Source organism: Dryas octopetala, chromosome 3 (assembly GCF_963921425.1).
Source record: "Dryas octopetala chromosome 3, drDryOcto1.1, whole genome shotgun sequence".
Classification (NCBI taxonomy): domain Eukaryota; kingdom Viridiplantae; phylum Streptophyta; class Magnoliopsida; order Rosales; family Rosaceae; genus Dryas; species Dryas octopetala.
In genome coordinates, this window is record NC_141368.1 from 5,080,408 (window position 1) to 5,104,433 (window position 24,026).

Here is a 24,026-nt window from a genome sequence, read left to right on the forward strand (position 1 = left end):
GTTTGAGTTTAATCGATATAATTTATATACTGGTCAATTATAATTTGTTCTTTGTAGTTATTTTTCACATATTTTGCTTAAGCCTTGATTGGTAGTGTTTTGCTATGATTGACGTAAATATATTATGGTACATAGTTCGTGCTAAAATTTGCTTTCACATATTGAGTTCATAATATTTAAAATTTTAATATTGAATGTTGTTGGGATAACTCATTTGGAAACTCCTTATAATTGCTTCTGCACCCAATGTCCATCATTCTTCTAACAAAAAAATTAGAATTCAAAAAGTTGCATTAAGGTACACTAACTACGAAACTGTGTCAATTAGGTACCTCCGTTAATTTGGCCGTCAAAAAGGTCGTTATCTAATGATATGTCATACCACTAAAAGACTTTATTTCAATTTAATATCTCAACTTTACCATGTTTTTCAAGTTCATACCTCAAGTTTAAAAAGTTGCAAATAAATAAATGTTTTCCAATTTTTATCTCAACTTTACCCCTACTTTTGACCAATCAAATCTTCACCAAAATCAACAATCTTATACTCATTTTGAAGCTATGAATCTCCTCTTTATAACCATATAGTCATAATTCAAAAAGGAGTTATGAAACGCGAGATAAGTAGTCACAAATTAGGTTACCGGAAATTGCCAATTTGTTTGGAAAATTTGGCAGTTTCGGGTAGCCTATTTTGTGACCAATTATCTCGGGTTTCATAACTCATTTTTGCATGATTTTTATATGGTTGTAAAGAGGAGATTCATAGCTTCAAAATGAATATAAGATTGATAATTTTGGTGAAGATTTAATTGGTCAAAAGCTGGGGTGAAGTTGAGATAAAAACTGAAAAACATTTATTTATTTGCAAATTTTTGAACTTGAGATATGAACTTGAAAAACATGGTAAAGTTGAGGTACTAAATTGAAATGAAGTCTTTTAGTGGTGTGCCACATCATCATATAACGGTCTTTTTGACAGCCAAACTAACAGAGGTACCTAACTGACACGATTTCGTAGTTGAGGTACCTTAATGCAACTTTTTGAACTTGAGGTACTAAGTTGAAAAGTGATGTATAATTGAGGTATATAATTGTAATTAACCCAAAAAATTATTGTGACAAACTATTTTTTCTTTTTTAATTTACTTTATATTATGTATTTTTAAAAAGGTAACGCGATGAATAGAGTGAAGGAAAATGCTTGCCTCAGTTCGAGGTAGGAAGAGTTCCTCAGTCCCTACCGTAAAACTCACCGTTCAGCTATGCTGACTCAAGATCGGAACCGTTCATTTTTTAGATCACCTATTCAAGATCATCTCTACAAAAAATCAATTAAATCGGAAATCGTTTGGTCATATAACTGTTAACGAATAAATAGAATAAATAAACAGTTTGTATTTAAAGAGTAGTTTTTTCACTAAACCGTCCATTTATTTGATGACAGTTATATAACTAAATGATTTTTGATTAAGTTGATTTTTTACAGAAATAATCTTGAATAAATGATCTAAAAAATGAACGATTCTGATCTTAAGTCGTCACAGCCAAACAATGAGTTTTTACGGTGGAGATTGAGGAACTCCTCCTACCCGGACTAAGGCAAGCATTGTCCTAGAGTAAAGCTAGAAACTAATCAGTCTAATCACCATATAAGAAATTAATTTAAAAGGAAAGGCAAAATTTAAAAAGAAGCTTCACATTCCAATTTCTCTTTTTTGGTCAGAAAGAGAACACATTTCAAAATTTTCAATATATCTTAATGCAAAAGGTTCGAAATTATTATTAATTTTTTGGTGAATAAAAATAATTATTCTTGTTTTTATTTTTTCTTAAGAGTAAACAGCGGTGGACTATTCTAGTAGTTTACCAGTAGTTTACTTTCTTCTCCTCTAGATCCTTGGCCGGACAGTAGGGATTCGACCGCGCTCTTCCATTTTCCAATTCAAGGTACACTCCTCTCTCACTAATCTCTTAGCCTCACTCGTTCAATTGCCTTCGCATTTTGAGTTTTTATTCATTTTCTGTTTTCGATCGATGGCCTGGTCCTCCCGATCTGGTACAGAGCAGTGGACCGGTCGAACCCGAAGTTTTCAATTAGGGTTGGAACAGGGAGAGAAGGAGGAACCGGATCTGAGAGGCCTCAGGCTTGCGATCGCCGGCGAAAGGAGGACTCTCGGGTAGGTGGCCTAAATTTATTTGTAATTGAGTTCTTACTCTCAGCCAAACTGTGGATTCGGGGTCAATGTCAAAATCAATGCCATATCCTTGGAACAAAACAGAGCCACTTTTTTTTTCTTTTGGTTTGGTTTGGGGAGGGGGGGAGCTGATTAGCATTTATCTTAGTATTAAGTTTTCTGTTTTGAATCAAATCTTTAGTTTTGGTTGATGAACACTTTGAGGTTGCCGTGATACCCGAGAATGCTTTTGTATGGTTCCATTCAATGGAATGTGATTTTTTTTGTTTTCAATATATTTTTTCTGTTTATTTTTGGTTATACTGTAAGTGGAGATTAAGTATGAAGCATACTACCTGACTTGTATTTTTAATTAATTAATTAATTTTTTTTCTGAGTGAAGGTCACAGAGATTTTTTATTTGTCATTTCTAGTGTGTCTAGATGATCTGTGTACATGTAAAGAAATTTTACATTATAGTTCGAGATATTGGTTAGAGTGGCAATGAGGGTGGGTGCTGGTTAGTCGTGGATGTTGGAATTTGGTGGTAATGTTAATGTTAGTTTTATTGTCTGCTTATGTGATGATTGCGAAAGTTTTGTACGAGGCTTATCTCTTACTTGTTGCACTTCATTCAACTTATATGATATGTTGAATGTCTACTAGGTATGTTTCAGTACCTCCGTAGGTGGTGAAGGTTATGTATTGTCTATGCTTATGTGCCTTCTCTATGTAGAAGTTGCTAACTACAGCTAGAACTTGGGTTTTGTTCAAAGAATATTATCCAAAGATGGGGCGTCTAAAGCTGCAAACTGGAATCAAGGCAATTGAGGAAGAACCCGAGGACTATGATGCAACCTATTCTAATAAAGCTACTTTAGCATGCATCATTAATTCTGAAATAGGCTCTGTATTAGCGGTTATGAGGAGGAATGTTAGATGGGGGGGACGTTATATATCTGGTGATGATCAGCTGGAGCACTCTCTAATTCAATCTTTAAAGGCATTACGCAAGCAAATCTTTTCATGGCAGAATCAGTGGCATACCATCGATCCTGTTGTGTATCTCCAGCCATTTCTGGATGTGATTAGATCAGATGAAACTGGTGCACCAATCACTGGTGTGGCTTTGTCATCTGTTTACAATATCTTAACGCTTGATGTGATTGATCAAAATTCCGTGAATATTGAAGATGCCATGCACTTGTTAGTTGATGCCATCACAAGCTGCCGATTTGAGGTGACTGATCCTGCATCAGAAGAAGTGGTATTGATGAAGATACTACAGGTTCTTCTGGCTTGCATGAAGAGTAAGGCATCTGTTATGTTGAGTAATCAGCATGTTTGCACTATAGTGAATACATGTTTCCGTATAGTTCATCAAGCAGGAACAAAAGGGGAGTTGTTGCAACGGATAGCTCGCCACACTATGCATGAACTTATTAGATGTATTTTCTCACACCTTCCAGATGTTCAAAACACTGAACGTGCGTTGTTAAATGGAAGCAATACCATCAAACGAGAGGTACTACTATTATCAACATTGGCATATATTATAGGGTCTTAGCCTAGTGATTATCTGTTGATTAGGGGGCTTGAAATAATAAATTGATCTTGCAGATTTCTAGTCTTAAGACTGTTCTTCCTTACGTGTGTATTGTTTTTCCCCTGTGCAGATTGCAGGGCTAAATACTGACTATACTTTTGGGAGTAGACAATCGGAGAATGGCAACATGAGTTCTGAGTATGATGGCCAACCATTATCCACAAATCCTGCTTCAAATACTTCCTCAGTTCTGGTAGCATCTGGGTTGGATGAAAATACAATTGGGGCTTCTAACGGGAAGGAGGCTGTTCAATTTGACCTGCATCTCATGACTGAGCCGTATGGGGTCCCTTGCATGGTGGAAATATTTAATTTTCTGTGCTCTTTGTTAAACGTTGTTGAGCATATGGGAATGGGTCCCAGATCTAATACCATAGCATTTGATGAAGATGTGCCTCTTTTTGCCTTGGTTTTGATTAATTCTGCTATAGAGTTGGGTGGGTCCTCTATTCAGCATCACCCCAAGTTATTGAGTTTGGTTCAGGATGAATTGTTTCGAAATCTGATGCAATTTGGCTTATCAACGAGCCCACTTATTCTTTCAATGGTATGCAGCATTGTTCTTAATTTGTATCACCATCTGCGTACTGAACTTAAACTACAGCTCGAGGCCTTCTTTTCTTGTGTGATATTGAGGCTTGCACAAAGTAGGTATGGAGCTTCTTATCAACAGCAGGAGGTAGCCATGGAGGCTCTTGTTGACTTCTGCAGGCAGAAAACTTTCATGGTGGAGATGTACGCTAACTTAGATTGTGACATAACCTGCAGTAATGTCTTTGAAGAACTTGCTAATCTGTTGTCAAAGAGTGCATTCCCTGTTAATTGCCCATTGTCTTCAATTCACATTCTTGCTTTGGATGGTCTTATTGCTGTTATTCAAGGCATGGCAGAGAGGGTAGCGAATGGATCAGTTAGTTCTTCACATACTCAAGTGATTCTTGAAGAGTATACTCCATTCTGGATGGTGAAGTGTGACAACTACAGCGATCCTAATCATTGGGTTCCATTTGTTCGCCGAAGGAAGTACATAAAGAGAAGGTTGATGATTGGAGCTGATCACTTTAATCGTGACCCAAAGAAAGGGCTAGAGTTCCTTCAAGGAACACATCTATTGCCTGACAAACTTGATCCTCAAAGTGTGGCCTGCTTTTTTAGGTACACTGCTGGGTTGGACAAGAATCTTGTTGGGGATTTCCTGGGAAATCATGATGAATTTTGTGTTCAAGTTCTTCACAAATTTGCTGGTACATTTGATTTCCAAGATATGAATTTGGATACTGCACTGCGACTTTTTTTGGAGACATTTCGATTGCCTGGAGAATCACAAAAGATACAAAGGGTGCTCGAGGCATTCTCAGAGAGATACTATGAGCAATCCCCACAAATTCTAGCAAACAAGGATGCTGCTCTTCTGTTGTCATATTCAATCATAATGCTCAATACAGATCAGCACAACGTTCAGGTGAAGAAGAAGATGACAGAGGAGGATTTCATTCGGAATAATCGGCACATCAATGGAGGCAGTGATCTACCTCGAGAGTTCCTGGCAGAGCTCTACCACTCAATATGCAAGAATGAGATCCGCACAACTCCTGAACAAGGTGCGGGTTATCCAGAAATGACCCCTAGCCGGTGGATTGATTTAATGCACAAATCCAAGAAGAACGCTCCGTTTATTGTATCTGATTCCAGAGCCTACTTGGACCATGATATGTTTGCTATAATGTCTGGGCCTACAATTGCTGCTATCTCTGTGGTATTTGATCATGCAGAACATGAAGAGGTTTACCAAACATGCATTGATGGATTTTTAGCTATTGCAAAGATTTCAGCTTGCCATCATCTTGAAGATGTGCTGGATGATTTGGTTGTGTCTCTCTGTAAGTTCACAACCCTCTTAAACCCATCATCTGTTGATGAACCTGTGCTAGCTTTTGGTGATGACACAAAAGCTAGAATGGCAACTGTAACAGTTTTCACAATTGCCAATAGGTATGGTGACTATATTCGCTCAGGTTGGAGAAATATTCTTGATTGCATCTTAAGATTACACAAGCTTGGTCTTCTTCCAGCTCGTGTGGCCAGTGATGCAGCTGATGAGTCAGAGTTTTCTGCTGACATTGCCACTGGCAAGCCTATAACAAATTCTGTATCTTCTGTTAATATGCCTTCCATGGGTACTCCTAGGAGATCGTCTGGATTGATGGGTCGGTTTAGTCAGCTCTTATCTCTTGACACAGAGGAGCCGAGATCACAGCCTACTGAACAACAACTTGCTGCTCATCAACGCACCCTTCAGACAATTCAAAAGTGCCACATTGACAGCATATTTACTGAGAGCAAGTTTCTGCAGGCTGAATCCCTGTTACAGCTTGCACGAGCACTGATTTGGGCTGCAGGGCGACCCCAGAAAGGGAACAGCTCTCCTGAGGATGAAGATACTGCTGTTTTCTGTTTGGAGTTGCTGATTGCTATTACCCTAAATAATAGGGATAGGATTGTGCTTCTTTGGCAGGGTGTGTATGAGCACATATCCAACATTGTTCAGTCAACTGTGATGCCTTGTGCCCTGGTAGAGAAGGCTGTTTTTGGACTTCTTCGGATTTGCCAGCGGCTGCTTCCGTATAAAGAGAACCTTGCTGATGAACTCTTGAGGTCACTGCAGCTTGTCCTGAAGCTCGATGCTCGGGTTGCTGACGCATACTGTGAGCAAATTACACAGGAAGTCAGTCGACTTGTGAAAGCAAATGCTTCTCACATCAGATCGCAATTGGGGTGGCGCACAATTACATCCCTACTCTCCATCACTGCTCGGCACCCGGAAGCTTCTGAGGCTGGGTTTGACGCATTGTTCTTCGTTATGTCTGATGGAACCCACTTGTTGCCAGCCAATTATGTTCTCTGTCTAGATGCATCAAGACAGTTTGCTGAGTCTCGTGTTGGGCAGGCAGAGCGATCTGTGTGTGCACTGGATCTTATGGCGTGTTCTGTTGATTGTTTAGCAAGGTGGGCCCGTGAGGCTAAGCAAGCTATTAATGAGGAGGAAGCTGTGAAAATGTCTCAGGATATTGGGGAAATGTGGTTGCGGCTTGTTCAGGCATTAAGAAAAGTTTGTTTGGACCAGAGAGAAGAGGTTAGGAACCATGCTTTGTCATTGTTGCAGAAGTGCTTGACAGGAGTGGATGGGATCCCTCTTCCACATGGTCTGTGGTTGCAGTGCTTTGATCTGGTGATCTTTACAATGCTTGATGACTTGCTTGAAATTGCACAGGGACATTCCCAAAAGGACTACCGTAACATGGAAGGCACCCTTATCCTTGCCATGAAACTCTTGTCCAAAGTGTTTTTACAGCTACTACCTGACCTATCACAGTTAACAACCTTCTGCAAACTATGGCTGGGTGTTCTCAGTCGAATGGAAAAATATATGAAGGTAAAAGTTAGAGGGAGAAAAAGTGAGAAGCTTCAGGACCAAGTACCTGAGCTACTTAAGAACACCTTGCTTGTAATGAATTTAAGGGGTGTGCTTGTGCAGAGGAGTGCTTTAGGAGGAGATAGCTTGTGGGAGCTGACATGGCTACATGTAAATAACATTGCTCCATCCTTGCAATCTGAGGTTTTCCCTGATCAAATTATAGAGCAGCCAGAGACCAAGAAGGGTGAAACAGGGGGAGGTCTGGCATCTGATGAAACGGGTACTGTGCTTCCTACTGAAAATTCTGGCACTTGAGGTTAGCATGTTGTATGGTTGTTGGCAACTCGAGCTTGTCTTGTTAGTGCATGTTAATAAGCACGCATGATCATGACCACTGAGTAGTTATTTTAGGAGGCATTCTGTTCTGAAATTTGATGTAAAAACGGCAGACGGTATCTTAATTTTTGTTGTAGAGCTGCTAGATGTGTATTAGCACAGAGGGAACAGATATACCCAGTGGTTTGAAGACCCAAGCGGATTGGTCATTTTCTTAGTACTCATCTTCGTCTTCCTTGAAATGGTGTCTCATCCTTGCCACCACATAACTTTGTTGCGATCTACACCCCGGATAAGTACTGGCTTTCTTCTCTAAAGATGGCAGATTTGTCTTGCCTTCTATTAGGTTGCTAGTTAATCATTCTATATCTTTGTATTGCCTTGTTCAACAATGTACAGAACTCAAGATTTCTACTTCTAAGTAGTATTTTTACTCGGCGTGTAACTTCTAACGGTGGCATGCTTGGCATAGATAATTTCAGTTTCATGTATTTCAAATTGTTGGTTAATTCCAATGATAGGGTTGTATGATGGCCTTTTTCTTTTTTTGTGCGAAAGTTGGGATTTTATAATGCATTTTTGAGATATGCCATTGACATCTTTACTTTTGGATTTGCAGCATTAAATTAAGAGAGATTTAAAGTCTAATTTATTTTATAAGTTTCTTAGATTAAGACCGGTATTGATTTAAGATTTTTAATTAATTAATTTTTTTTGATGTTTTTATGTTAAAAGTTCAAAATTTCATAATTAAAATCTAACATGCAATTTTTATAAAGTTTATTTTTGCACAAAATTTTAAAGTTAAAATTTAATATGTAGTTTCTATAAAGTAACACTTTACATTCTAGAAGGGCAAATACCCTTCAAATTAGAGAATAATTTTATTATGAATTAAAATTTTTTTTTATAAATTAAAAAATTTTATTATAAATTAAAATAATTTTATTATAAATTTAAAATTTTTCCAATTAAAGTTTTATTTTTCTAAAAGACTCAAGCTTAATATCTTTTAAATTAGGAAAGTACCCTCACTTTCCCAAAATGCTTATGATTCTCGAGGCCAGTGAGACTAGTTTTGTATGATCTGTAGAATGGTGATATTAGTAGGGTATAAAACATTGACTTCTGAAAACTGTATTCCCAGTTCTATAAATTGGGCTTGTTATTAACTGAATCAAATTACTTGTAGAACACATTTAAATTTATAGTTAATGTCAAAAAGGCCATTGAAGAGTTTGTAAATTGTAATGCTAAAAGTCCAATAAAAGTTGATTTTAAATCACGTAAAAATGTAAAATCAACCTTTATTGGACCAAGATAAATGCTCGACGTGAACGCTCAAATACACAAATGCACAATGTAAATTTATTCGGACATTTAAAAATATACCGAACCCTAATTTTTGTTTGACATGTACGGATGTACCCTTCAGTTTGTCCTTATTCATAATTGACTTTAATAAGTAATCTCTAATGAGAGTGTAACAAAATGTGAGTATACTTTGGAGTGTATATATATACATATATATATATTTTGTTTTTTTCTCTTTTTGTTATATATCTTATTATCTTCTGATATATACAGAAATAAATTACTTTCTGATTTTAGTGGGCATTTTTTAAGAGATTTTGATAGTTTTTTTATTGTATAAATGTATAATTTAGACTGAGATGTTGATGGGAATATGGGATTAAACGCATGAAAAATCGCATAGTCCACGTTTTACGAGACACTGTACGGGAAGATCTCACTTTCATTCCCCCACCCCCCCAACAAAAAAAAAAATATGCAGCACTCTGCTTTACAATAACCGATCTGGTACCGAAGTGTTGGACGGTCAATCGAACCGGAATTTTACAATTAAGGCTGGCAGAGACAGAGGAACCGAATTCGAGAGCTTCAGGCTTGAGATCGCTGTCGAGGTGGTGGCCAAATGAAATTTGGAATTTGAATCCCTAGTCCCAACCAAATCTGATAATTGGGGCACATTTGGTATCCATTTGTGGATTCGACATTAGAGGGGCCAATCAAAATCAATGCCATGTCCATGGAACCGAACCGAGTCTTTATTTTCTTGGGAGCTGATTAGCATTGATTTTAGCTGTAAGTTTTCAATATAGAATTCAAATTTTTAGTTTTGATTGACAGCAATGCTAGAAGAGAAAATGATGAATACTTATGATTCCATGGAATGTTAATTTTATTTTTGTTGTTTTTTTATTTAAAAATTATTGTTTTTGTCATTTCTAGTATGTCTAGTCTGTCTAGATGATGGTCTGTCGAACATGTATAGACATTTGCATTATAGATTTTGATGGTTGTGGAATTGATTAGAGTGGCAATTTGGTAATGGTAGTTTCATTGGCTGCTTATGATATAATTCGCAATGTTTTGAAATAGGGATTCTCTATTACTTGTTGCACTTCAGCTGATTGGTTATGTTGAATCTCAAATAGGTATGTTTCAGTACCTCCATAGATCGTGAAGGTATGCGTTGCCTATGCTTCTTTGCCTTCTCTGCGTAGAAGTTGGTAAATACAGATAGAACTTGGTTTCTGTTCAAAGATATGGGGGGTGTAAAGATGCAAACTGGAATCAAGGCAGTTGAGGAAGAGCCCAAGAACTGTGATGCAACAAATTCTAATAAAGATACTTTGGCATGCATCATTAATTCAGAGATAGGCACTGTATTAGCGGTTATGAGGAGGAATGTAAGATGGGGAGGACATTATGTAAGTGATGAGGATCAGCTGGAACACTCTCTAATCCAATCTTTAAAGGCATTACGCAAGCAAATATTTTCATGGCAGCATCAGTGGCATACCATCAACCCTACTGTGTATCTCCAGCCATTTTTAGATGTGATTAGATCAGATGAAACTGGTGCACCAATCACTGGCGTGGCTTTGTCATCTGTTTACACTATCTTAACCCTTGATGTGATTGATCAAAATTCTGTGAATGTTGAAGATGCCATGCACTTGTTAGTTGATGCTATCACTGGCTGTCGATTTGAGGTGACTGATCCTGCATCAGAAGAAGTGGTACTGATGAAGATACTACAGGTTCTTCTGGCTTGCATGAAGAGTAAAGCATCTGTTATCTTGAGTAATCAGCATGTTTGCACTATAGTAAATACATGTTTCCGTATAGTCCATCAAGCAGGAACGAAAGGTGAGCTATTGCAACGAATAGCTCGCCACACAATGCATGAACTTGTTAGATGTATTTTCTCACATCTTCCAGATGTTCACAACACTGAACGTATATTGGTAAATGGAAACAATACTGTAAAACAAGAGGTACTACTTCTGTCAACGTTAGCATTTTTATAGGGTCTTAGTCTTCGCCTACAGGTGTTGATTATGTAAAATTGATCTTGCAGTCCAGTCTTAAAACTATGCTTCTTTACGAATATATGGTTTTCCTCCTATGCAGATTGCAGGGATAAATAATGAGTATGCTTCAGGGAGTAGACCATTGGAGAATGGCAACAAGAGTTCTGGGTATGAAAGTCAACTATTATCCACAAATTCTGCTTTGAATGCTTCCTCAGGTGTAGCATCTGATATGGATGAAAATACAACTGTGCCTTCTAGCGGGAAGGAGGCTGTTCAATATGACTTGCATCTCATGACTCAGCCATTTGGGGTCCCCTGCATGGTGGAAATATTTAACTTTCTGTGCTCTTTGTTAAATGTTGTTGACCATATGGGAATGGGTCCCAGATCTAATACCATAGCATTTGATGAAGATGTTCCTCTTTTTGCCTTGGGTTTGGTTAATTCGGCTATAGAATTGGGTGGGTCCTCCATTCAGCATCACCCCAAGTTATTGAGTTTGGTTCAGGATGCATTGTTTCAAAATCTGATGCATTTTGGCCTATCAACAAGTCCACTTATTCTTTCAATGGTATGCAGCATTGTTCTAAATTTGTATCACCATCTGCGCACTGAACTTAAACTACAGCTTGAGGCTTTCTTTTCTTGCGTGATATTGAGGCTTGCACAAAGCAGGTATGGAGCTTCTTTTCAACAGCAGGAGGTTGCCATGGAGGCTCTTGTTGACTTCTGCAGGCAGAAAACTTTCATGGTGGAGATGTACGCAAACTTAGATTGTGACATAACGTGCAGTAATATCTTTGAAGACCTTTCTAATCTGTTGTCAAAGAGTGCATTCCCTGTTAATTTCCCTTTGTCTTCAATTAACATTCTTTCTCTGGATGGTCTCATTGCTGTTATTCAGGGAATATCAGAAAGGGTAGGGAATGGATCAGTTAGTTCTGCTCATAATGCAGTGAATCTTGAAGAGTATACTCCATTCTGGATGGTGAAGTGTGACAACTACAGCGATCCTAATTATTGGGTTCCATTTGTTCACCGGAGGAAGTACATAAAAAGGAGGTTGATGATTGGAGCGGATCATTTTAACCACGATCTAAAGAAAGGGCTGGAGTTCCTCCAAGGAATTCATCTCTTGCCTGAGAAACTTGATCCTGAAAGTGTGGCCTGCTTTTTCAGGTACACTGCTGGGTTAGACAAGAATCTCATTGGGGATTTTCTGGGAAATCATGATGAATTTTGTATTCAGGTTCTTCACAAATTTGCTGGTACATTTGATTTCAAGGATATGAATTTGGATACAGCACTCCGTTTATTTTTGGAGACGTTTCGATTGCCTGGAGAATCGCAAAAGATACAAAGGGTGCTTGAAGCATTCTCAGAGAGATACTATGAGCAATCACCACAAATTCTAGCAAACAAGGATGCTGCTCTTCTGTTGTCATATTCAATCATACTGCTCAATACAGATCAGCACAACATTCAGGTGAAGAAGAAAATGACAGAGGAGGATTTCATTCGGAATAATCGACACATTAATGGAGGTAATGATCTACCTCGAGAATTCCTGTCAGAGCTTTACCACTCAATATGCAAAAATGAGATCCGCACAACTCCAGAACAAGGTGCGGGTTATCCTGAAATGACCCCAAGCCGGTGGATTGATTTAATACATAAATCCAAGAAGAACGCTCCATTTGTTCTATCTGATTCTAAGGCGTACCTCGACCATGATATGTTTGCTATAATCTCGGGTCCTACAATTGCTGCTATCTCTGTGGTATTTGATCATGCAGAACATGAAGAGGTTTACCAAACATGCATCGATGGATTTTTAGCAGTTGCAAAGATAGCAGCATGCTTTCATCTTGAAGATGTGCTGGATGATCTGGTTGTGTCTCTTTGTAATTTCACAACCCTCTTAAACCCATCATTGTTTGATGAACCCGTGCTAGCTTTTGGTGATGACACAAAAGCTAGAATGTCAACTGTGACTGTTTTCACAATTGCCAATAGGTATGGTGATTACATTCGCACAGGTTGGAGAAATGTTCTGGACTGCATCTTAAGATTACACAAGCTTGGTCTTCTTTCGGCTCGTGTGGTCAGTGATGCAGCTGATGAGTCGGAGTCTTCTGCTGACAAAGGTCATGGCAAGCCCATCACAAATTCTCTATCTTCTGTTCCTATGGTTTCTGTGACAACTCCTAAGAAATATTCTGGATTGATGGGCCGGTTTAGTCAGTTCTTATCTCTTGACACAGAGGAACCAAAATTGCAGCCAACTGAAGAAGAACTTGCTGCTCATCAACGAACCCTTCAGACAATTCAAGAGTGTCACGTTGATGGCATATTTACTGAAAGCAAGTTTCTGCAGGCTGAATCCCTTTTACAGCTTGCACAAGCACTAATCTGGGCTTCAGGGCGACCGCAGAAAGGGAACAGCTCTCCTGAGGATGAAGATACTGCAGTTTTCTGTTTGGAGTTGTTGATTGCTATTACCCTAAATAATAGGGATAGGATTATGCTTCTTTGGCAGGGTGTGTTTGATCACATATCCAACATTGTTCAGTCAACTGTGATGCCTTGTGCCCTGGTAGAGAAGGCTGTTTTTGGAACTCTTCGGATATGCCAGCGGCTGCTTCCCTATAAAGAGAACCTGGCTGATGAACTTTTGAGGTCACTGCAGCTTGTCTTGAAGCTAGATGCTCGGGTTGCTGACACATACTGTGAGCAAATTACACAGGAAGTCAGTCGCCTTGTGAAAGCAAATGCTTCTCACATCAGATCCTCATTGGGATGGCGCACAATTACATCCCTTCTCTCCATCACTGCTCGGCACCCGGAAGCTTCTGAGGCTGGGTTTGATGCACTGTTCTTCATTATGTCTGATAGAACCCACTTGTTGCCAGCTAATTTTGCTCTCTGTGTGGATGCATCAAGGCAGTTTGCTGAGTCTCGTGTTGGGCAGACAGAGCGATCTCTGTGCGCACTGGATCTTATGGCGGGTTCTGTTGATTGTTTGGCAAGTTGGGCCCATGAGGCTAAGCAATCTATGAACGAGGAGGATGCTGAGAAAATGTCTAAGGATTTTGGGGAAATGTGGTTGCGGCTTGTTCAGGGATTGAGAAAAGTTTGTTTGGACCAAAGAGAAGAGGTTAGGAACCATGGTTTGTTATCGTTGCAGAAGTGCTTGACAGGAGTGGATGGGATCCCTCTTCCACATGGACTGTGGTTACAGTGCTTTGATATGGTGATCTTCACAATGCTTGATGACTTGCTTGAAATTGCACAGGGACACTCTCAAAAGGACTACCGCAACATGGAAGGCACACTTATCCTTGCCATGAAGCTCTTGTCCATAGTGTTTTCACAGCAACTACCTGACTTATCACAGTTAACAACCTTCTGCAAACTATGGCTGGGTGTTCTCAGTCAAATGGAAAAATTTATGAAAGTTAAAGTTGGAGGGAAAAAAAGTGAGAAGCTTCAGGACCAAGTACCTGAGCTACTTAAGAACACCTTGCTTGTAATGAATTTAAGGGGAGTGCTTGTGCAGGGGAATGCTTTAGGAGGAGATAGCTTGTGGGAGCTGACATGGCTACATGTAAATAAAATTGCTCCATCTTTGCAATCTGAGGTTTTTCGTGATATAGAGCAGTCAAAGACTAAGCAGGGTGCAACACGGGGAGGATCTGATGAAATGGGTACTGTACTTCATCCTGAAACGATGTCCTCTGAAGGTTCTGGCAGTGGAGGTTAGATGCTATATAGTTGTTGCAACTTGAATTGGTCTTGCTAATGCATGCTAATAAGCACATATGATGATGACCACCGATTGGTTATATTTTGGTAGGCATTTTTTTATTTTCTGAAATTTGATGGTATAAAACTGGCTGGCGACATCTTAATTTTGGTTCTAGAGCTGCTAGACGTGGATTAGCACCGAGGAAAGCGATATCCCTAGTGGTTTGAAAACCCTATCGGATTGATCGTTATCTTAAGTGCACTCATCACCATCTTCTTTGAAATGGTGTCCTCATCTTTGCCTCCAGATAATTCCCTTAGATAAATATTAGCTTTTCTCTAAAGATATCATGTTCTTGTTTTCTAGCAGGGTGCTTCGTAGGCCTATAATTCCTCCACCCCAATTTTTTCATATTTAGAAGCTCGAAGGGACGGAATGATTTCTTCCCAAAGTGGTGTATTTTTTTGGCATTGATTTGTTCAACAGTGTACAGAACTCGAAATTGCTACTACGTATAACTGTATAAGTAGTACTTTTACTCGGCGTGGAACTTCTATTTGTGCCATGCTCAACATAGATAAATTCTATTTTCTTGAATTGCAATTTGTTTGTTAATTTAGTGCTAGTGAAGTGGTATGATGACTCTTTTTTCCTGCGAAAGTTGGGATTTTGTAATGGATTTTCAAGATAAGCCACGTTTACCAGAGACGTGGAGTTTGTATCACTGTAACAGTTATTTTTCTTTCATAAGTATACGTAGTTTTTTAGTAAGCCTGGCTTAGGTTGGCTCATTTGATCTTTGTTCATGTGCTTCTTCTTCTCACCCTGCTCTTGAAAGCCTCGTGCACTCTTTTAGAAAAGTGTATATCATACTATTACAACATAGGAGTGCAGAAATATACTGGAGACCGCGAATAACATTGTCCTAAAGTAAAGTTTTCACCAAGTTTGACCAAGTTATGTTTAAAACTATATATAGAGATTTTTTCTATTATTTTTTAACATCTAAGTATCTAACATAATTTGAACTTAGAATATACAACTTTCAAAACCTTGTTTTATGACTATAAGCCTCATTATAATTTATAATGGTGTTGTTAAATTGGTAATTTATTTTTTGTGGGTCTTTTGTTAACCTGCTTTTTAGAACTTGTAGATAAGTCCGGTCCCAAAGAGGAGAAGCCAGGGGAGGCCAGGGTTGGTCACAAGCCCACATCAACTTTTGAATATATAGCAGGCAGCAGGTCCAGGACAGTCACAGACTCACAGTGGTATTGGTAAAGCAAAAAAATTTCAAAAAGCGAATATATCATACGGTCGTACAGAATTACAGATAAACAATACATTACATTGTACACCCAAAACGGCAAAGTATTGAATGCAGTCCAATCCCAGTAGTCTTAGTCTTGTAGAGAGAGATGATTGAATGCAGGAGAAGATAATGTCTTATGAACATGCTAGTCTTATCGTCAACCACTTTTGAGCAGAGCATATAAATCTTTAGTTATTTTAGATTATAGGTTATAGTATTAAGTGTGAGTTTAATCTTTCTTAATAAGTCTATCAAATATGGAACAAGAAATTATTGTCTATTTTAATTGCTTACTCATGTCCAGTCCTATCCTCTAAACGAGGCCCTAGCTCTGTGGCTCATGGGGTGGTCTGTGGTGGCTCGGTTTTTGGCGGTGTGGTGTTCCAGAGAGACCAGACCTTGGCATTCGATACCTTGTCGGGACTCGCAGACAGTGACGTGTTCCCACTAGTCCATGCGCACGTTACCCCACACCCCACACCACTCTCTCTTTCTTTCTGTCTGTAAAAAACGAGAGATAAAGTCCCAACTCCCAACTCTTAAGAAACCCCCAAACAGCTCCGCAAGGTTCCTTGCACACATCTCCTACACCTTTCCACCACCAGCCCATTCTCTCTGGTCAAATCACAGTCCCACACGTAACCCCAAAAGGGTATCTCAGTAATTTCACATTTGGTGTAGAGAGTAAGGGTCTCACTCCAACTTGGAGCTTAGCTAGCTTAGCTTGGAACTTGTAGAGGCCCCGGCACCAAACACCGTTTAATTACCAGGGACAAGAAAAACCAGGCTCTCTGCAAAACCGCTTATTTACAGATTTGTAGAGGACGGATAGATAGATAGATAGGTACAGTGAGTGATGCACGAATTGTTATCGTACGCCAGGGAGTGTTGGGTCCCTTAACGTACGCCCGCACCCCCAGAAGTGGTAAAAGGTGCAGACCTATCAACCAGAGCTGCAGAGGCTTCAATGCTCAAAAATTAAAATACAGGAGGGCCCCCCACGGATAGAGAGAGATGCAAGGAAGCTGCTTATTAGCATGCACTAGCTTTGTATACGTATAAGATTGTAGTGGTATTAATGGAGTTGTTAGGTGAATCTCTGTGTACTTATTATTGAGGGTGGGTTTCGCAAGTGTCTTGACTCTTGAGGGTCAGATCTTTGAGTGTTATTGTTGAGCTTAAAGAAGGGTTTCTTTTCTCACCAATAAAAGAAGTGGGATTTCAAATGATCTGATATTTCTGTTTTAGGGTTTTCATGCAAAACAAAGGGAAATCAAGCCAAACCCAAGTGTTGTAATGTCCGATTCTGTCACCCAAAGATAGATTTGGGTAGGTGGGTTTTATAAAAGGGATAAGGTTTTGGATTGTATCTGTTGGATTTCTGGATTTTTTTTAGTAGTAGCTGTTAGGGATCTCTCAATCTACTACAGCAAGCAAACAAAGAACAAGGAGGAGATGTAAGTAAGTAACCGTGTGAGAGAAGCTAAAGATTTTATCTCTTGTATGAATCTAAGCTAGTCTTCCTTAATTGGCTAGCTGGGTGCTTTGTCGCTATCCTATTTTCTAACCAGCCAAAAACAGAAAGAGTGTAAAAGAGGATGCAGAGAAGGAGCTAGAAGAAGCTTGTTTGGTTTCTGGGATATATTTTGTTTGCTTCGATTTGGTTTTTGGTTTCCAAGATTTAGGAGTCCAGGCCATGGCGAATCGATGGTGGGCTGGAAATGTGGCTATGGGAGGTGGCGGTGGTGGTGGTGGTGGTGTTGACTCAATCTCCTCAGCTCCGCCGCCTTCACTTCACCTCAGAAACACCGAGGTCGAAGACCACCACCACCACAACAATGGCAATAACATCAACAACACCACTCCTACTAATAGCAGCACCAGCAACAACCCAAACACAACCCCTCAGAAGCAAAACCACAACCACAACGAAGGCGACGAAGATAGCAGGGATGACACTGATCCTCGTGGCGATGCTGAACAAGACCACAACAACTCGGGCGGCCGCGAAAGCGCCGAGCCCGGCAGCAGCAACCGCCGTCCTCGAGGCCGACCGCCCGGGTCGAAGAACAAACCCAAGCCGCCCATAATCATCACCAAAGAGAGTCCCAATGCTCTAAGAAGCCATGTCTTGGAAATCAGCAGTGGCAGTGACATTGTGGAAAGCATTGCAACCTTTGCCCAAAGGCGGCACAGAGGAGTCTCGGTTCTGAGCGGCAGCGGCATTGTCACCAATGTCACTCTCCGGCAACCCGCCGCTCCCAGCGGCGTTATCACGCTACACGGAAGGTTCGAGATACTGTCGCTTTCAGGGGCATTCTTGCCCGCCCCGTCCCCGCCGGGCGCGACCGGTTTAACAGTCTACTTGTCCGGCGGGCAGGGGCAGGTTGTTGGTGGGACTGTGATGGGGGCCTTGATGGCTTCTGGGCCGGTGATGGTTATTGCTGCCACGTTTACAAACGCAACATATGAGAGACTTCCGCTTGAGGAGGAGGCGGGTGGAGAAGGAATGCAATTGCAGCCGCAGCAGCAGCAGCAGCAACAACATTCAGTTGTGAATTCCGGTACTTCTCAGGCATTGGGTGATCAACAACAAACTCCAATTCCCATTTACAATTTGCCTCCGAATTTACTCCCCAATGGTCAGATGCCTCATGATATGTTCTGGGGTGCTCCTCCTCCTCCTCGGCCCCCTCCATCTTACTGAAACTGAGAGATTGAGGAAGAGGGAGAGAGTGGTGTTTGATTTCACCGACTGTTTTTTCTGTTTTGTGAAAAATGTTTTGGCAGCTTTTTGTAGGCACAACAAGCTAAGGTAGCACTCATTTGTTGTTTATATCTTTTGCTTGTGAATCTCAGTCTCAATATTCAGTTTGTTATTAGGTTTTGGATTTAGCTGTGTTAATTTCAAAACTCAGTGGATATATGTCTTTGTTCGTTCTTTCAATATTTCATCTTCTTGTGGAAGAATACAGTAATGACGGTGACATGGTATAGGCAAAGAAAAGATGGTCAAGAAATGGGGGTTGGAGCTATTGAAATTTCATTGCAAACTTTTTGTGAAATTCTTCTTTTATGGTAAGCCTTCCAAATATTATGTCATCTCCTACATAATTTCATTGCATATTTTATGTAACCATAGTTCCTAGAGAGAGACATATAGAGAGAGATACTAGTGTCATAGATATCTCCTAAGTTGAGAGAGAGAGTGTGTGTTAATACATCTGCATCTTCCCAAAAATAGGTGGTTTCAAACATTGAAAGTGCATGATCTGACATATCAATACGGTTTATCTGGATAGACTTTCCAGAATCGAGTAGCCTTGAGAGCAAGCCGATTTTGGTGCTTTATGCTTGCCGGAGCTTTATGATTTGATAGGTCGACATATTTGACCAAGTATGGCAAATGCCACTTGGCCATAGCTAGAGAACTGTTTAGGAACCATATCCCATCTTTCATTATATGAGCCTGGACTCAACTTACAGCTGTGGTAGCCCCAAGTTTTGATTGTTGATAATTATTCTATAATTTAAAAGCAGTTACCTTGATAGTGTCAATAGCTCCTAAGTTGGAAGCAAACCAATTGGTCTATCAATGTATTGTAATTAACTAGTGGTGTTTTGACCTTGTAATTATTTGGGGTAATTAAGTACCGAGAGACACTTAAGAGTTCACAATTTCTTAGTGTTGTGATTTCACTGATTAGGGTGGCATGACACTCATCCAAATTACTTGGATACAGAAGATTCTTCAGTTTTAATTGCATGCGTTTTTTCTTTTCATTTTATTCAGTATTATTGTTGATCTGTAACAAGAAACTTGGATCATTGTGCAAATGGATGTGAGCATTTTGGTTGCATGCATTCGTTTGATGTAGGATAAGATCTTTTTTATTGTTGGTGCTCTCATTTTTCTGCATACACTATATTCTTTCTCTAAAATTGTGAATGGATCATTGAAAATCGTTTTAGCAAGACTTGGTCCTTTTGGGTCATCGAGGTGTTCAATGGCATTATTTCCCTTTTATATATATAAACATAGATAGGATTAATTACTAATCTATGTTCAAACCTTAGATATGTGTGTGTGTAATATTCTAATTTAACAGTATATATTACCATTTGTTGAAAGTGAGTGATTAGAATTTTATATTAGAATTGTTTTAATTTATAATTCTTAAATAAAAGGTGGGAAGAAAATCAGAAGAAAGAAAAGAGCTAGCATGGGAAACTTAATTACATTTGTTATGTATGCCTGCTATAATTTATAGATATATTTTTTCCATAAATATTTGGAAAAGTTACAGAATTTGTAGGGATTTTGCCCTTAATTTTGTCTTTCACACCCCTCCACCCACCAAAAAAAATTGAAAGGACAACCAATTTATCTCTCTAGGTCAAAGGTGGCTGAACTAGTACTAGTAGTAGTTTCCAAGTTGGTAACTGATATAATGATATTGAAAAAATACAGACAGGTAAAGAAGTAGATCTTATCTTGAAATTTATTGATGCCCTTGACTTCTGCTACATGGGTACTGTGTTAACTTAAAAAAGAAACTACACAGGTGTCAAGCTGTTATTATTCTTTTTCTGATTGGTATGAATTCAATTTACATAATTGCAGATGATGGAAATAAATGAAGTAACAGTATTTGAACAATAGTAATGAATTGATGTGAGAAGGATGTATAAGTGGCTAGAAGATAATGTGAATTTGCTTTTGGCATTTGACTAAGCAAAATGTCAAAACTAAAATGTAAAGATCTAAATATCGAATGCACTGTTAGCATATTTGTAATCTCATTCTTGTGATCTTTTCCAGTCTTCCTGTAACTCATTCCAAAGATGAGAATGGCAATCTGAGTATTCCATTTTTATGTAAAGCAAATATATCAATGAAAGAAATCCCCATATTCATTTATGACAATTATTGTGCTCTAAAAGTTTAAACTGTTATATATAGGTTATCAATGTATATCAAGCTAATAATGTGAAGGTTGTGTGCTCTAAAGTTTAAGCTATTATATATAGGTTAATAATCCATATCAAGCTAACGTGCTGTGATGATGAGGAAGCCAAAGCTTTGTCATCTTATAAGTAGTTGATATAGATTCTTGCCTACCTCGACCACAAAGTGCTCTTAGTTGGCCAAGTTTTTTTCTTTTTCTATCCCAACAGGTTGGGTCCCAGGCAACAAGCTTGAGGTAGTGGATTGGTTGGACCCAGTTTGGGCCAGACAAGAATAAATAGCCAGTATGTCCTCATCTTATTTAGCCCAATTTTTCGTTGAGTTACATTGTTTGGTAGACTTGGTCCATATGCATAACTTTCAAGACTGATGACAATAGTTGCTTGATGAGGGTTAACTTAAGGATGCAAAATGATCCATTGACTTCGGATTGAGTTTTTTGTTTTTGGCCGAGACTTCGAATTGGTTTAGATATAACACCATTTTGAATACTTCATTTTAGAATAGGCTCAGTAGGTAAATAAATGTGAGTTTTTTTTTTTAATTTTTACGTCAGATAATAAGTTGGGCATAAATTTGTAGATATTTATAAAAGGATAACATTGCTCTAATTTGAGCAATATTTAAAAATGCACGATTTGAGGCATTTATTACTCTTAATTTTAAATGTTTTAATTAAGGAAAAAATTTACAAACAGTATATATACTTTGATGGTTGTTTCATTTTAGGACATTAATTTTGTTTTGTGTTAATGAATGACACATACTTTCATTTTGTGTCAATTAAAAACCTTTTTTTTTTTTTAGTTTTTATCTTAACTTTGACTCGACGTTAGACCCATCAAAACTCCACCAAATTCAGAAAAATTATACTGGGTTTAAAGATATGCATCTCCTCTTTACAACCATATAAAGATCACCCAAATCGGATCCTCTACAACTCCAGGCCCCAAAGTAGGGTATCCAAAACTGTCCGATTTTTCAAATTTTTTCTCAGAGTTCCGATTGAACAGTTTCTGGTACCCTACTTTTGGGCCAATTTTCTAGAGTTGTCGATGTCCGATTTGAGTGATCTTTATATGATTGTAAAGATGAGATGCATAGTTTTAAACCAAGTATAAGTTTGCTAAATTTGGTGAAGTTTTGATAAATCCAACGTCGAGCCAAAGTTGAGATAAAAACTGAAAAAATATGGTCCTTAATTGACACAACATAAAAGTATGTGTCATTCATTAACACGAATCAAAACTAATGTCCTGAAATAAAACAACCATCAAAGTATGTATCTGGTTTGTAAATTTTTTTCCTGTAATTGATGAAATTTCATGATTCATGCATCTAATTCAAAACAAAAAATTGTTACCAATTATGAACATGAATATATAAACACTCAAATACAAAAAAATTAAACACTCAATATACATATAATATATTTATAATATAGATTTAAAAAATGAACACAATAAGCCTCCACTTTGGGTAAAAAAAAAGTAATAAAAATATAACAAATCCAACACAATACAAATATAGCACTAAGATATATAAATACATTTAATCAATACATTGAACTCAGGTATATAAAAAAAATACATATCGCTCAGGTCAAGAAAAATGTATAATTACCAACCTTCTTTTGAGGTACGTATATATAATTACCAACCTCTTTTTGAGGTATATATACCAATGGTTTCATCACCTCTTATTTAGATAGAAAAATGTGGAAGAGAAAAACAAAAACCACAATCATGAAGGGCTTGGTGTTGAAAAAAAAAAAGATTGAAGAAAAAGATGGGAGGAAGAAGAAAAAGAATATCGAAGATTGATGATGAAGAAGGATAGAATATGAAGAAAAATCTAATAAGAAGAAAATTAAAAAAATAAAAAGAAGATTGAAGAAACCACAAACACAAACACAACCAAAACAAAATAATACATTACTTACCTGTAAGTAAGGATGAAATGAAACTTGAAAGATATTGCAAAAAACACCGTGTTGAACTTTCGAAATTGTTAACCTAAAAAACAAGTGAGGATGAAAGCTTAATGATGTTTAGAAAACGTAAATGACGTTTCTTTTTCATTTTTGAATGTTGGTCGTAATACACTAATTTAGACAAAAAAACACCCTATTTTGAAAATTTGAAAACAAAATTAAAAAAAATATACTTAATTTTCAAAGTCAAACATAAATGAGAATTAATTACCAAAAAAATAAATGACAAAACCTTTAAATAAAGCATTAATACACACTAATTTAGAAAACGCAATAAATTTTAAAATTTGAAAACGAAAACCAGAAATAGAAAATCTTAATATTCAACTTCATAAATTAATGGCAATTAATTACAAATTTTTTTCATGATAATACTTTGAAATAAGACATTAATTGACAAAAATAAAATTTATTTTTTTTCAACTCAAAGGGTAAAAGAGGAAATCACAAAATGAATTTTCTGCATAAAATGGATAATACCAACATGGCAAATTAAAAATGGGTGTATATCTAATTTAAAAAAAAATGAGGTAATATCAAATTGAATCTCCCGAAATGAATGTATTTCTAATTAGCTCTAAAGCACTTCATATAAAAACAGTTTCAAGCATATTAGTAATGCTTTTGCTAGGAGTTAAAAGAGAATTTAAGTATTTCTTATATATTGGCCTAATGATATTTTTCTACTTTGTTGAAAAAGGTCTCAAGTTTAATTTTTTTTTTTTTTTTTTTTCAGATTAACAAAAGAAAAAAGAATATTTCTCTGACTTCAGTAATATTTTTATCTGTTTCACTCAAACGTTATAGAAAGTTTTCATGGTTATTTAGAAGCACTTTTAACACTGTTAAACCGCTCTCAAACACAGGCCAGCTAGATACCATAGAAGAGAAGGATGCTTGTTAATAAAACTGAGATAGAAGGATGACTATTTACAGATTCAAACTACCAAAATCCAACACCTATGACTCAGAAGCTGATTGGACATATGAAAAAAGAAGAACAAGAACAAGGAAAAAGACGAAAAAACTATGATCATCTGACCAGATTGCAAAATAACTAGCTAAGCCAGTACAACCTTCTAGACAGTTCTCATATTGCACTACTGGCTCCTGCTTGTTCTGAAAG

The 24,026-nt window shown here is 37.8% G+C and overlaps 3 protein-coding genes across 4 annotated transcripts; all 3 read left to right on the forward strand.

The window, feature by feature from the left end:
* The first annotated feature begins 1,752 nt into the window (after positions 1–1,752).
* LOC147289964 (ARF guanine-nucleotide exchange factor GNOM-like) lies at positions 1,753–8,079 on the forward strand. 2 transcript variants are annotated; one of them, XM_086237165.1, is made up of 4 exons: positions 1,753–1,950; positions 2,066–2,180; positions 2,844–3,702; positions 3,854–8,079. In XM_086237165.1, exons 3-4 carry the CDS (start codon positions 2,968–2,970, stop codon positions 7,511–7,513), a joined length of 4,395 nt encoding a protein of 1,464 aa, XP_086093291.1. In that variant the 5' UTR covers positions 1,753–1,950; positions 2,066–2,180; positions 2,844–2,967; the 3' UTR covers positions 7,514–8,079. The 2 variants fall into 2 exon arrangements, with proteins under 2 accessions (XP_086093291.1, XP_086093292.1); XM_086237166.1 differs by having other exon boundaries at positions 2,071–2,180.
* A 1,228-nt stretch (positions 8,080–9,307) lies between these two features.
* Positions 9,308–15,336, forward strand: LOC147289965 (ARF guanine-nucleotide exchange factor GNOM-like). Its single transcript, XM_086237871.1, has 3 exons — positions 9,308–9,640; positions 9,994–10,839; positions 10,976–15,336. Exons 2-3 carry the CDS (start codon positions 10,105–10,107, stop codon positions 14,639–14,641), a joined length of 4,401 nt encoding a protein of 1,466 aa, XP_086093997.1. The 5' UTR covers positions 9,308–9,640; positions 9,994–10,104; the 3' UTR covers positions 14,642–15,336.
* Positions 15,337–16,701: 1,365 nt separating this feature from the next.
* On the forward strand, positions 16,702–18,953 carry LOC147289966 (AT-hook motif nuclear-localized protein 15-like). The gene has a single exon (XM_086235496.1). The coding sequence runs from the start codon at positions 17,635–17,637 to the stop codon at positions 18,643–18,645; it is 1,011 nt and encodes a 336-aa protein (XP_086091622.1). The 5' UTR covers positions 16,702–17,634; the 3' UTR covers positions 18,646–18,953.
* The last annotated feature ends 5,073 nt before the right edge of the window (positions 18,954–24,026 follow it).

What these genes read in the sequence shown, in the direction of transcription:
- LOC147289964 (XM_086237165.1), top strand. Translation starts at nt 2,968, where the DNA reads ATGGGGCGTCTAAAGCTGCAAACTGGAATCAAGGCAATTGAGGAAGAA. An exon ending in GCAATACCATCAAACGAGAG is followed by an intron (nt 3,703 to 3,853) that starts GTACTACTATTA and finishes TCCCCTGTGCAG; the next exon opens with ATTGCAGGGCTAAATACTGA.
- LOC147289965 (XM_086237871.1), top strand. Translation starts at nt 10,105, where the DNA reads ATGGGGGGTGTAAAGATGCAAACTGGAATCAAGGCAGTTGAGGAAGAG. An exon ending in ACAATACTGTAAAACAAGAG is followed by an intron (nt 10,840 to 10,975) that starts GTACTACTTCTG and finishes CCTCCTATGCAG; the next exon opens with ATTGCAGGGATAAATAATGA.
- LOC147289966 (XM_086235496.1), top strand. Translation starts at nt 17,635, where the DNA reads ATGGCGAATCGATGGTGGGCTGGAAATGTGGCTATGGGAGGTGGCGGT.